This window comes from Ochotona curzoniae, unplaced genomic scaffold (assembly GCF_017591425.1).
Source record: "Ochotona curzoniae isolate NIBS_2020 unplaced genomic scaffold, NIBS_Ocur_1.0 contig_4558, whole genome shotgun sequence".
Taxonomy (NCBI): domain Eukaryota; kingdom Metazoa; phylum Chordata; class Mammalia; order Lagomorpha; family Ochotonidae; genus Ochotona; species Ochotona curzoniae.
In genome coordinates, this window is record NW_024466327.1 from 398,982 (window position 1) to 411,682 (window position 12,701).

General features: G+C 44.7%; 2 protein-coding genes across 8 annotated transcripts in view; one reads left to right on the forward strand and one right to left on the reverse strand.

The window, feature by feature from the left end:
- The window catches only part of CUNH1orf112 (chromosome unknown C1orf112 homolog), a 52,662-nt gene extending 44,301 nt beyond the window's left edge, over window positions 1-8,361 (forward strand). The window contains exons 20-24 of one of the 3 annotated variants that reach the window (XM_040986813.1): window positions 2,345-2,458; window positions 5,304-5,408; window positions 5,926-6,006; window positions 6,991-7,110; window positions 8,104-8,344. In XM_040986813.1, the coding sequence (XP_040842747.1) occupies window positions 2,345-2,458; window positions 5,304-5,408; window positions 5,926-6,006; window positions 6,991-7,110; window positions 8,104-8,289 (606 nt within the window). In that variant the 3' untranslated portion in view covers window positions 8,290-8,344. Of the gene's footprint in view, window positions 1-2,344; window positions 2,459-5,303; window positions 5,409-5,925; window positions 6,007-6,990; window positions 7,111-8,103 lie in introns of all 3 variants that reach the window. The other 2 variants (XM_040986814.1, XM_040986815.1) reach the window with 2 other exon arrangements.
- Window positions 8,362-8,697: 336 nt separating this feature from the next.
- The window catches only part of SCYL3 (SCY1 like pseudokinase 3), a 35,489-nt gene continuing 31,485 nt past the window's right edge, over window positions 8,698-12,701 (reverse strand). For 4 of the 5 annotated variants that reach the window (XM_040986817.1, XM_040986821.1, XM_040986819.1 and 1 more), the window contains 2 exons: window positions 10,378-11,036; window positions 8,698-9,047 (listed from right to left, as the gene is read on the reverse strand). In XM_040986817.1, coding sequence (XP_040842751.1) covers window positions 8,988-9,047; window positions 10,378-11,036 — 719 coding nt within the window. In that variant the 3' untranslated portion in view covers window positions 8,698-8,987. Of the gene's footprint in view, window positions 9,048-10,377; window positions 11,040-12,701 lie in introns of all 5 variants that reach the window. The other variant, XM_040986818.1, reaches the window with a different exon arrangement.

Sequence of the window (12,701 nt, forward strand, 5' to 3'; positions counted from 1 at the left end):
ATGGACTGGTGTTTGGTGCTCAGCATTATTAGTGATTACAAGTTTTACAAAGGAAGTTACTGCCTGTTTCAGGTCCAAGAAGCACAATGGGTTCAACCTGGAGCTAATTAAGCAGCAACTCAAAGAACCAAATCCCCAGAGCTCCCCGGCCGGGCGGCCAGTAGGCAGAGCCTGGCACCAAATGGCGCACTGGCCTCTCGGGAACAGCTCACCATATGCACATGGTGGCTGTCCAGGATCCATGCATGAGACGCCCCGTTCTGAGACCCACCAGCTGCTGGGAGGCTGCTGGAGGTTTAAATAACCCAGGCCCAAGGTCGTGCCCCTCCCAAATCCCCTTCACTGCCCCATGAAGGTGGCGTGTGGGTCCCGGACCTGCCCAGTCCCGGAGGCCTCCCCCCTCAGTCTACTCACCCCAAAGGAAGCAGCCCCTGGAACCCGGCAGGCCCGGGAACAGCTCACCATATGCACATGGCGGCTGTCCGGGATCCAGGCATGAGACGCCCCGGCCTGAGACCCACCCTGCTTATTCCTTTCTTGATGAACTAAGTGTCAGATTCACTTTTTACTCAAGATTTCTTATTTTTCTTTCTTCCTTCTGCATATTGTTAATATACTGGGTTCTTCATCTGTTCTCGTCTGTCACCAAATGCTGAGCCATCAAAGCTTTTTGTTGTTGCTGTTAACTCCCTCCTTTCTTCCCCCGCAACCCAAAATTCCCCGAGGTTCGGAGTTGAAGAGTTCCTGGTTAAACCTGCCTTCACAGCCCTGTGTTGTTTAAGCGGTGGAAGTATGCAATATGCAGTGCACACCCAAGATCGCTGTTATTTCCATGAGGAAATACAATCATTTTCAGAGAACACTGAGTTTTCTGTGGCCTGTAGCTCTCACAGCTGTGACAATAGTTGAGTCAGACATGCAGGCCGGAGTCCTGTTGGCACCTTAAGTATGCCTGCCTTCACTCGAGAGAAAATGAAGTGATTCTTAAAAATGCATTTTTAAGGTGGTTTGGAAGATTTGGAATGAGTCTATATTGACACAATTAATCCCCTGTATCAAAAGTCAAGGCTAGGGCTAGTTAGGAAACAAAAGCTGAAAAGAGGGGAAGTGACTCAGGGAGATGCTTTATTTGGTGGGACAGAAAGAACTGCACTACTAAGAGCTTTGCTTTTCAGTCTATCATGTTTATAGTGACCACCTTAAGAAGTTACTACTTACTAACCAGGTATCTGAGGGCACTTCAAAAAGGTCATGTCATAATGGGAATAAAAATCTCTATTGAAGAGTCCTTACATTGTTAGCAACTTATGATGAGAATATAGTAAAAGAATGATTCGTATTGAAAGAAACAATTTGAAACAGCTAACTCTGAATACCCTAGGTCCCAATGCCATAGTCTAAATACAGTTTAAATGCAGATTAATTTTGTGTAATATGTTTACCTTTAAAAAACCCAAATGAGGGCTGGTGATATGGTGGTGTATGGCAATCACCACCCACGAATGCTGCATCCCACGTGGGGACTGTTTTGAGATCTGGCTGCCCCACCTCAACTGAGTTCCCTACTAAACGCCTGGGAAAGCAATGGAAGATGGCCCAAATACCAGGTCCCTGCCACCACATGGGAGCTACAGGATGCTGCTCCTGTCTCCAGCCTGGCCCAGCCCTGGCTGTTGTGGTCATTTAGGGTGTGAACAAGCAGACGGAAAAGCTCTCTGTCTCTCTCTCTGACTGCTTCAAATAAAATAAATCTTTAAAAAGAAAGTTTGGGGAATTTCAGTGTATAAATAGTTCATACAGCTGTTTTTCCATTATAAAAACACTTTAGTGAAATTCATGTCAAGAATTGGCCGGCTATGGCCAAATTTCACCCTTCTCGCTAAATTTTCCCTTTCCTGTTTTCAAAGATTAAGTATGATCTGTGTATTTTTAGAGGTTTGTAAAATTTTTTAAACTATGCAGTAGTGTGTTGCCTTACAAAGCCTCAAGTGCTTACTAATTGATTCTTTACATGTTACCGAAGCCTGCTTTAAATGATCAATTCTTTCAATTGGATTTAAACTGCAAAATAGTTTTTGCAAGTTCTGGTAATGTTTTCCAGGAGCATCTGTGTGTGTGTGTGCTGGGATGCAGGAGGGTGTGGCCAAGGGAATGGCGGTCATGGACTTGAGTTACCTGGCTGTGTAGCTCAGCTTTGTCCTGGGATGCCCATGCTTGCTGAAGCAGTTGGCTGTTCCAGGTTTTGTTTTGGTTTCCTACATACATACACAGTCACTTCTTCATTCATTATGTGCCCATACAAACTTCTGTTTTTATAAGCTCTTTTTGGTCCCCACCTCTTCAGGTATTAAGCTTGCAGACCTCACTCCTTAAATGTGGACCACCAGACCATGTTCGCTTGGCAATGCTGGATTTTGTATCTACTGTAGGAAAACTTTTCATACCTCAAGCGATCCAGGTAATACTCTCCTACTTCTTGCTGTTCCTTTGTTATTGCAAACAAAATCTGTAAGAATCAGTGGGAAAGGCATTTCTAATCTCAGACTTCTAAAATTCTGCACATTATAGACCATGAAACCAGAAATGTTTTCTCATGAGGAAGGGGGAGTGGCTCCCAGTACAACTCATTTCTTTTAGAAAATTGTGTTTTGACACACTGATAATGTATTGGGTTAGTTATTGTTTGAGACATTCATTCCTATTCCAGTTTGGCTTGGTGTGTGAAGTTCGAGAAGATACAGAATGTGTTTATGTCTTCTGGGGGACAGTGTGTCACTAGGAATTGGGTAATTTACTGAAGTTATTCTTTTGGTTTTATCTCCGTGTGAAAGGAAGTTTGTATGAAGACTTTTTTTTTTTCAGAGATGTTGTAAAGTAAGTATAACCCATGAAGGCTATTTATTTTCAAAATTATATTGGAATGGCCTGGCCTGGCGATAGGGGTCTGTTGTGACTTTTTTGTGGCTTTGCTTTTTTTTTTTTTTTAAGATTTATTTATTTTTATTGGAAAGTCAGATTTTACAAAGAGAAGGAGAGACAGAGAGGAAGATCTTCTGTCCAATGGTTCACTCCCCAAGCCGCCGCAACGGCTGGAGCTGAACCAATCCAAAGCCAGGAGCCAGGAGCTCTTCCGGGTCTCCCATGTGGGTGCAGGGTCCCAAGGCATTGGGTCGTCCTCAACTGCTTTCCTAGGCCACAGGCAGGGAGCTGGATGGGAAGCCGGGCCGCTGGGATTACAACCGGCGCCCATGTGGGATCCCAGTGTGTGCAAGGCGAGGACCTTAACCACTACGCTCTCACACCAAGCCTGCATTATTGATTTTTAAAACCTCACAGCAGGGCCCAGTGCAATGGCGCAGTGGTTAAGGTCCTCGCCTTGCACGCCCGCCATCCCATATGGGCGCCGGTTCTATCCTGGCAGCCCCGCTTCCCATCCAGCTCCCTGCCTGTGGCCTGGGAAAGCAGTTGAGGACGGCCCAAAGCTTTGGGACCCTGCACCCGCGTGGGAGACCCGGAAGAGGCTCCTGGCTTCGGATCGGCATAGCATTGGCCGTTGTGGCTCACTTGGGGAGTGAATCATCGGATGGAAGATCTTCCTCTCTGTTTCTCCTCTCTGTATATCTGCCTTTCCCATTAAAAAAATAATAAATCTTTTTTTTTTTAAAAAAAACCTCACAGCAAAGTAATTGGGAGTTTTGTGTTCCTTATTAACATAGTCAAAATCCAACACTTTTACTAGACAAATCTTTTTTGTTTGCTTTTAATCTCCAAAGGAGAGATTACAAAAAGAGCTCATTGGTGAGATTTTTCTGATGTTTTAGCACCAAACATAATGCAAGATATCTCTGTACATGTGATTGAAATCCTTAAGTCTGGGTCCAGCACCATGGCTCAGTTGGCTAAATCCTCCCCTTGTGAATGCTGGGATCCCTTATGGGCTCCAGTTCATGTCCTGGTCGCTCCATTTCCCATCCAGCTCCCTGTCTATGGCTTAGGAAAGCAGTAGAGGTTGGCCCAAATTCTTGGGACCTGAGACCTGGAAGAAGCTCCTGGTTCCTGGCTTCAGATTGGCTCAGTTTCAGCCATTGTAGCCCTTTGGGGAGTGAACTAGCGAATGGAAGAGCTATCTGTCTGTCTCCCCTTCTCTCTAAATCTGCCTTTTCAATAAAGATAAACAAATCTTAAAAAAAAAACTTTAAATCTAAAAAAATTAATTTCTAAAATATTTAAAGCTTTGTTCACAAATAAGACTACCATCTGTGTCATGTAAAGTAATATTTAACATAGTAAAGTGTTGATAGATAGCTTCTTTTCTACCATCAGGGCTCTTGGTAAAAGTACCCATAGATCTTAGTTTAAACCAAAAATAAGTTTATTCCAAAATGCTGATTGTTTGTTTCTCTGTCGATGCTGTTACTCTGTGGAGTAAATGGCTGTGCAGTAATGATCAGAAGCTGCAGTGTCTTGGGGCAGGTGTCTGGTGTAGCAGTTCAAATACCACTTGGGACGACACACACATCTATACAGGAGAGCCTGGTTCATGTCTCAAGTCCCTTGAAAAGGTGCATCTTCACAGTGCGCACAGTGGACTCAGTTCTGTGCTCCTCGCTTAGCGTTGCCTGGCCCTGGTGGCTGCAGGCATTTGGGATGTGACTTAGCCGATGGACTGCCATGCTGCATACACCCAGGTGTCTCAGTCTCTGAATACTGTTTCAGAAATAAACAACCAAAACCTAATTTTTATACATAAGTTTTAGGCCCTGAGGTTCAAGGCCTAAAGAAATTCACGAAGATATAGGAAGCATTTAAAGCCTTGTGATTCATTTATCCATTCAAGAAAGACTGGATGACAGTATATGTAGCGCGTTGAGTGGTGGTGACTGCTTTGGAGAAAGACCAGGGAAGAGAGGACACATAAATGTGGCATGGCTTGACTGGGACATCATCATGGAGCCCTCCCCATGGAGACGTGTAAATAACCTACAGGCCTGGGAGCAAGCCAGGGGCTCCTCTGGGGGTCTTCCACACAGAGGACATAGCGTATGCAGATCCTGTGGGCAGAACAGGCGAGAGATTCAGGCAAGCCAACCAGTACACGCCTGCACCAAGGTGCTGGGGCTCCCGAGCACTTCGGCTTTTGCTCGGAGGGAAACCAGAGGGTGTCAGAAGGATCTGGGGGAAAGAGTGACATGACCTAACACTTTTCAATGTGTTCCCAGGGACAAGGTTATAAAAGCCGGGCAACATTATACATACTGGATGTATTCTATTGAGATTCTCTAATAGGGTTTAATTTTCTTTAGGACAAAATTCTGCCGAACCTGTCTTGTATCTTTGCCGTACTGCTAGCTGAAAGGAATTGGCTCATAGAACAGCATACCTTGGAGGCATTCACTCAATTTGCTGAGGTAACTGTACAAACTGATTTATCACAGTGACCACTAAAAACATTTTAATATGCCAACATATTCCAAAAGCTTTTTAAGCATTTATTGGGCTGCTTCATTATTTTTAACTGTAAAATTTCAAGACGAGACCCAGAGAAAAACCCAGATTCCAGAAGGCCCTGTGATAGCCAGCGCTGGAGCAGGTAGAGCAGGCACTGTCTTCAAGACAGCCTAGTTGCACTTGAGCAGTTCTTTCCTTTCGAAGTCCCATGGGGATTATTTGCACATGAACTTGACACTATTTAGTGTTACAGAGAGGGTGGTTCCTGGCCAGGGCTGCTGCGGCCTGAGGGAGCAGAGGCCTGAGGGAGCAGAGGCCGCAGTCACACTGCAGACTGGTTACTTCCTGCGTGCCTCAGCATTTGTAGTACTACTCTCTAGGCACGTGAATTTTTCATTCAGGCAACTCCTAAACCTCATGACCTTGTCTTTCCAAGTTGCTAAAAGTTATCGGTCTTGTTTACCCATCTTTTAACAGGGAACAAATCATGAAGACACAGTTCTACAGTGTCTCAGTTCTGAAGAAACGAAGAGCAAAGTTGTATCCTTTCTGGAGAAGGTATCAGATTTATATAGCTAACGATCTATTGCTGATCATGTTCTGCCCTCTACTTCCCCCAGTGCTCAGCGCAGAGGTAACATGGATTATTAAGTGACTAGAACCTCATGAAGGGACTTCAGAAAGTTGTGGAAGAATGGATTTAAATAAAGTACAGGCTTTATAATATGCAAAAAAAATTTCTAAGTCCAGCCAGTTTTGCACCATAATATACTTGTCTTTTAATTTCATTCTTCCATCAAGTTCTTGAAGTATTTATTATAAGGTAGACAAGTGACACTCCTGGAATCACTGCCTGGCTCTGAGGGTACAACAGATTTGATAATTTGGGCAATGAAGTGGCGAAGATCCTTAAGGGGCTACTCTGTTACTCAGATGTACTTTTATGATATAGGTAGGTCTGTGCACAGCGGGTTTAGGCATGCCTTTTCTGCAGGTGGAGGCTAAGTCTTTTTCAAAGACTGTGGGATAGTTTTTACAGTAAGAACCAGAATTCGGAGTCAACCAGTTTGTACGTTCTTTGAAACTTGGATGTTATTAGTGTTTATATTTAAGATTGCTTGAAGTACTGAAAACTACAAATTTACAACACCAGAAACAAATCAGTTACATTTGTTTCTTTTATATATGGTCATCATTTGGTCTGCAGTGTATTTTGTATATCACAGGTATAAGACACATGTATTTAAATGCATGTGCATCCCCATGTCACATAAATCTAGGCCAGCTTTTAAGGACTCGTGTGTATGCTGCTGTTTCTTAGAGATTTGACTATTTCCACAGGAAGCAAGAGCTTTGTGGAGTGGTTTTTTCCAGTCTGTACTAAAAGGAAGCACTGCTGGATGAGTCCAGCTGCCCCAGCTTTGGCTCCGTGGCTTACTCCTCAGCCCAAAGGGCGCTTGTTTACTGAATATTACACCATTTGGTATCAGCAGATAGTGTTTATATACTGACTTCTACTTGGTTTTTCATGGTCTCTGGCAGACTGGGTTCGTAGATGAAACTGAAGTTGCCAAAATGGAACGCGTAAAACAGGAGAAAGCTCTTGTCTGGAAACACTTTGGTAAAGTGACGATGGAGGAGACAAAGTGGTCGCTCCCACAGGTAGGGCTTGCTTTGAGTATGGGTCAAACTTCGTAAAAGAAATCCTGCTTTATTACTGAGAAACAGGCTGGATGTTGGTCTGAATTGGTGTTGAATTTCAAGTCAGACCTAGATATGTGAAATTCTCTTGTTCTTCTAAGGTTACCAGAACATAGAGGTAAGACTGCAATCCAGTTTCAACAGCATTATCCGATATACTCTGAGTAATAATTAGCAGTGACTTGTGATACCTTTTGTGGAAGTTATATCTTGCACAATGATGTTTTCAGTGTAGCTGTTTCTGAACCACAGAGGAAAATGAATTAAGTTACTTTCCAACACGGTCACCCAGATTCCTTACCTCATTCATCACACCAGCCTCCCGGTCACTCCTGGAAGTGTCTAAACATCACACTGTCTATTGAAAGGCAGAAACGTGACAGCACTAAGGATATTCAAAATTGTTTTAACCACTAGAATGTATTTGGAATATAAAGAAAATATTTAATAACCTGTTTTCAGGACATGTAGCCTTACGCCTGAAGTCTGAAGTTCAGCATATCTTACGAAGACTGTGATTATGAAGGAGGTCTCGGCTCCAGAGCCGCCTTTCTTCCCATGTCTCTGCCGTGGCATGGGAGAGGCTGACATTTGCCTTATGTGGCTCCCAATGCTTCTGAAGAAATGTAGCTGTCAGCAGTTACAAGTTTAGCATTCGAATTAAATGGTGGAATCACTGTGACAAACCAAAAATGCCTTCAGTTTAGTTGCAGAGGGGAGAGCGAGGCGGTGGGAGTGGGAGGAGGGTTATGGAGTGGGGAGAGAGGAAGTGAGAGTGGGGGGGGGGAGGTGTAGAGAGGGGACCTTTCCATCTTTGTCATTCAGTGACTTGGATTAAATATGCATACAACCATAATTTTAGAATCTGCATGTTTTATTCTAGTCTACAAGCAAGGCTACCTGTGTTTAGAATAAATAGGACACCATAACTTTGGATGTTTTCTCGTTTTTCAGCCTGATGCAAAGAGAGCCCGCCAGGAGTTGCCCTTGGAGGCAGAGCTCAGGTCAGCAGTGCTGGCGGCAGCAGAGGCCTTGGAGGCGGCCGAGTCTCTGCTGCAGAAGGCTCCTGCGCCCTCCTGGCTCGGGATGGAAATAGAAGCGCTCCAAGAAAGGATTGAAAGGCTCAAGTACATGCTCTAGGGCAGCGCACGGACAGGCTGGGTCACCTTATCCCTCATCGGGGTGGACAGGATACTCCGCCTCTGTAAATAATGACTGTGATATAATTATGTCTACGCATTTTCTAGCACATAAAACAGCTTCTATAAAGTTGTATCTAGTGAAAATAGTCTTTATTTGACATTTAGAGAACAGGGCTGTGGGGGGGTGTTTCTCATGAAGAGCTTTGGTACAACGTCATACATGTGGAACAGTTACTGCCCAGACCCTCACAGTACAACTGTGAACAAATAAATAAGCTATCTAAGGAAACCTTAGCAGTTTAAAATCATTTATATAATTTATTATAACAAATTTATTCAGCAAGTTGTATGTCATAATAGAGCTTCTCTGCTGATAAAGAAATGGCACAAAATTAAGCTAAACAGCTTGATTTTTTGCATTTATTTTCTTTACTTCCAGAAGTTTCTGGAAAAAGCGTCAGTCCAGCCTTTGCTCAGCTCCTTGTGTCGAATGCACACAGGCTTTCCCTGCGGAGAGCAGCGGGAGCTTCTGGGTGTCCAGAGCTTTTACCCAGCCCTTGTCACACTCCACTTGGCACGCCTGGGAGCAAGATCCCCTGGGATGGGCCAGACAGGCTGCTCTGGGCTTCACTGTGCACATGGCCTGCTGTTGAGGTATTAATTTGATTTTTCCTTGAGTTTAACTCATGTCCGTTGTCACCAGCTATTGTCTTCCCAGCTCAGCTCCCCTTCTTCTCCCCAGCCTTCAGCTTCCCCCTGTAACAAAGGAAGGAACACCAGGAGCAACCCACATCTGCAAAGCAGGAATCAGGAATGACCCAACACTGTTGACACACAGACAGCCTGGCTCAGGCAGTAACTGAGAGCAGTGCACGTGGCTAACAAAAACGACAGCCCCAAATCCAGTCAAGCAGGTCTAAACGGCATCATTCCAAGTTAAAGGGCTATTCCTCTAACAAGGGGTCAGTAAGCATGTAACCCACATAGTGCCACATTTTTCTGGGGGAAAAGAGGCCATTCTTGTACCTGGGTTCTATCAATTCTATGCCTGATATGAATCAATGCACTAATCATGTGCATTGATTTTTTTTTTTGTCAGGCAAATACCATGATTGTAACAGGGCAACTTATAGAAAATCCATAAACTAATAGTATAATTATAAAAGTACTAGGATAGACTGGCACCATGGCTTAGGATGATCGTCCCCTGGGAAGTGCCGAGGTCCCACGTGGGCACTGATTCGTGTCTCTGCTGCTTCACTTCCTACCCAGCTCCCTGCTTATGACCTGAGAAATCAACAGAGGATGACTCAGAGTTCTTGGGTACCTGCACCTACATGGGAGGAAGCTCCTGGTTTCAGATAAGCTCAGCTCCTGCCGTTGCTGCCACTCAAGAAGTGTGCCCGCACATGGAAGACCTCTATCCTTCCCTTTCTCTGTAAAATCTGCCCTTCAAACAACAATAAATTTGGGCTGGGTGCGGTAGCTTAGGGGTTAAAGTCCTCGCCTTGCATGTACCAGCATCCCCATAGGCATTCCAGTTCTAATCTCAGCTGCTGCACTTCCCATCCAGTCCCTGCCTGTGGCCTGGGAAAGCGGTTGGGGACAGGCCAAAGCCTTGGGACCCTGCACCCACGTGGATGACCCTGAGGAAGTTCCAAGCTCCTGACTCCTGGCTTCAGATTGGCTTAGCTCTGGCCATTGTTCACTGGGGATTGAACCAGTGGATGGAGGACCTTTCTGTCTCCCCTTCACTCCATAAATCTGACTTTCCAATAAAGATAAATCTTTAAAAAAAATTAAAAATAAATTTAAGAAGGAAATGAAAAATGCTTAGCCCAGTGGTTTTGACACCTGCATCCTATGTGTACTATCCGGGTTCTGTTCCAGCTCACAGGCAGTAGTGGTGATATGGTGGCTCAAACACTTGGGTTGCTGTCACCCACATGGGAAACTGCGATTGAGTTCCTGGATGTCAGCTCTGGCCAGAGCCAGTGTGGGTAATTACGGAGTGAATAAATGATATGATACCCCGGCCCCCCGTGTGCTCTGCCTCACCTCCTCCCCGTTAAAGGCACACACTTACCTCAGTCATTTCTGCTGCAGCAAATTTGGAGGAAAACTGGCTTACTGGTGAGACAGCATCCTTGTCAGGGACCATTATTGCTGTCCTCAGTTCAGGTGATATAAGCAAAGCAGCTGGAGGCTTAATGTCAGGGGTCATATCAGCAAACCAGTCCACCTCGGGGTCCTGAACTGGCTTCTTCTTCACCTGAATGGTAAACTCCTCTCCCAAACCAAGTTCCGATGGCACCCTCAGTGGCCTTTCTTGGGACAACACTTTGGGTAGCTGCATTTGGTTTGGGTCACCCCCACTTGGAACTAGACTGGTCTTTTGGGGTAGACTTGATTTCCGGGGCTTAGACTCCTCAGTGAGTGACAGCGAAGCAGGAACAGGCACCTGCCCCTCTGGGCTAACCGGTCCTGGAGCAGAGATGCCAACGCCTGGGTTTGATTCCGTGTCTCCCCTGCTGGGCTCACAGGGTGACTCCACAGCCACACCAGGACACGGGGACCCTGCACCATCGTGTGCTTCTCCCGGCCCCATCTGTGTGCCCACAGTTGGATCCTCTGGCTCACTCCAGTCAGGCCACTCCTCAGACTTGTTAGAATCTGATGGGCAATTGTCACTGTGCCCTGGAGCATTTTTCACATCTGAGATTCCATTCATGGAAAGCTGATCACCTTCTGGGGAAAGCAGAGGTTAATATTCTTACACACTAATAAAAAGACACCAGCAGAACATAATATCAAAGATGTCATGGAAGTTATCCAGATATTTCCTGTGTGCACTTGTGGTATTTGAAAACATTACTTCAACTGGGATTACATACCAACTAACAACTGGGGCATCAAATTTGGTATAGTGTCCAGACTTATTTATGCAGACTTACTGTTCATTGTATATAAGTACAGAAAAATTCTAAGGCAGTGTTAATAGCCTCGAAACGTTAACTGCCTGTATCTGTAAAAATATGTGCTCCACATTCGTTGATTCATTTCCCAAATGGCCACCACACCTGGGGCTGCAGTGGCAGGAAGGCGGGCTCGGGAGCTGCTGCTGGGCGTCCCCCATGGGTGCAGGGGCTCAAGCACTGAGCCCACCTGCTGCTGCTTTCCCAGGCACACTATTGGGCAGTTTGATCACAGCACAGCAGCTGGGACTCTAACCAGTGTTCATATGCATGCCAGCCATGCAGGCAGCAGCTTAACTCACTGTGTCATATCAGTCCCTGTTAACTTTAAAAAACTATCATTTTTGGCATAGTTGTACAAATGTTGCACTATTTCATCAAAAGCTGAATATAAAGTTTCTGATGGGAAAAAAAAAAAAAAAGATGTCGACCTGCTGACTCATAATGGAGAAAAGGCATGGATCAACACAATATTCTAGGGAAATAAGATGAGACCAAAGCTAGTTACTACTCAGGAAAACATTCCTCCAGGTAATGGCAAAGCTACCTGAACTTAATGTTTGTACCGTGTCTGTAAAACAGCCTTGCAGTGATCTTCCCATGCACACCTGATGCTGTTGGATATGCAGCCAGAAAAGAACATTCAGGGAATGTGCTAAAGCAGAGTGTCCAAGACTGGCAAGATCGCAAGTTCCAGAGAATTTAAAGGTAAATTAGAGCTACAAGGAGAACAGCTCAAATAGCTTTTGTGGAATGAACTGCCTGCCCCTAGAAGCACATCAGGTTTTGTCCATCCCACTTGGTGGTGATGGGATAGAAAGACGAGTGTTTTTATGTACATATAACCTTTAAGACATCTAATTACAACCAGCCCTTAAAAACACTGGTAGATTGAAAAGTGATTCTGCAAAAATGTCCACATTAAGAATAAAAGTCTAAGTACAAGCACAATAATAACTTTTTAAAAATGGCTGAAATGCCTGACTATGCTATGGATATTTAGCCCTCAACTAAAAGGACATTTGCTGTAGAAATATTAACAGTTTATTAGAAAGTTTACACTGAAGATTGGACATTCTTCAAAAAGATCCCAGAAGTTTTTGGTTATTTCCTCTGGTAGCCATCAGGCCGCTTCCTGCTCTGTCCAGCACCATCTCCTTACCACCAAAGGCCTCACAAACCATCCACTCTTTCACTCATCTGTACCACTGCTCTAAATTATTTTTCTCATATCCACTGTCCGCTCCTGTATGTTCCCCAACTCTTTTCAAGCATATCTTTATTCACCCTTACTTTTAAGTCTGACCATACAAGTATATTACAAAAGATGGGAAAAGTCTAGGCTCACCTCCCTTAGACAGGCCCTCTTCCCACGGGTCCCTCACTTCCTTCAGAAATGTTTTTGTAGATATGAACTTGAACTTAATCAGGCCTG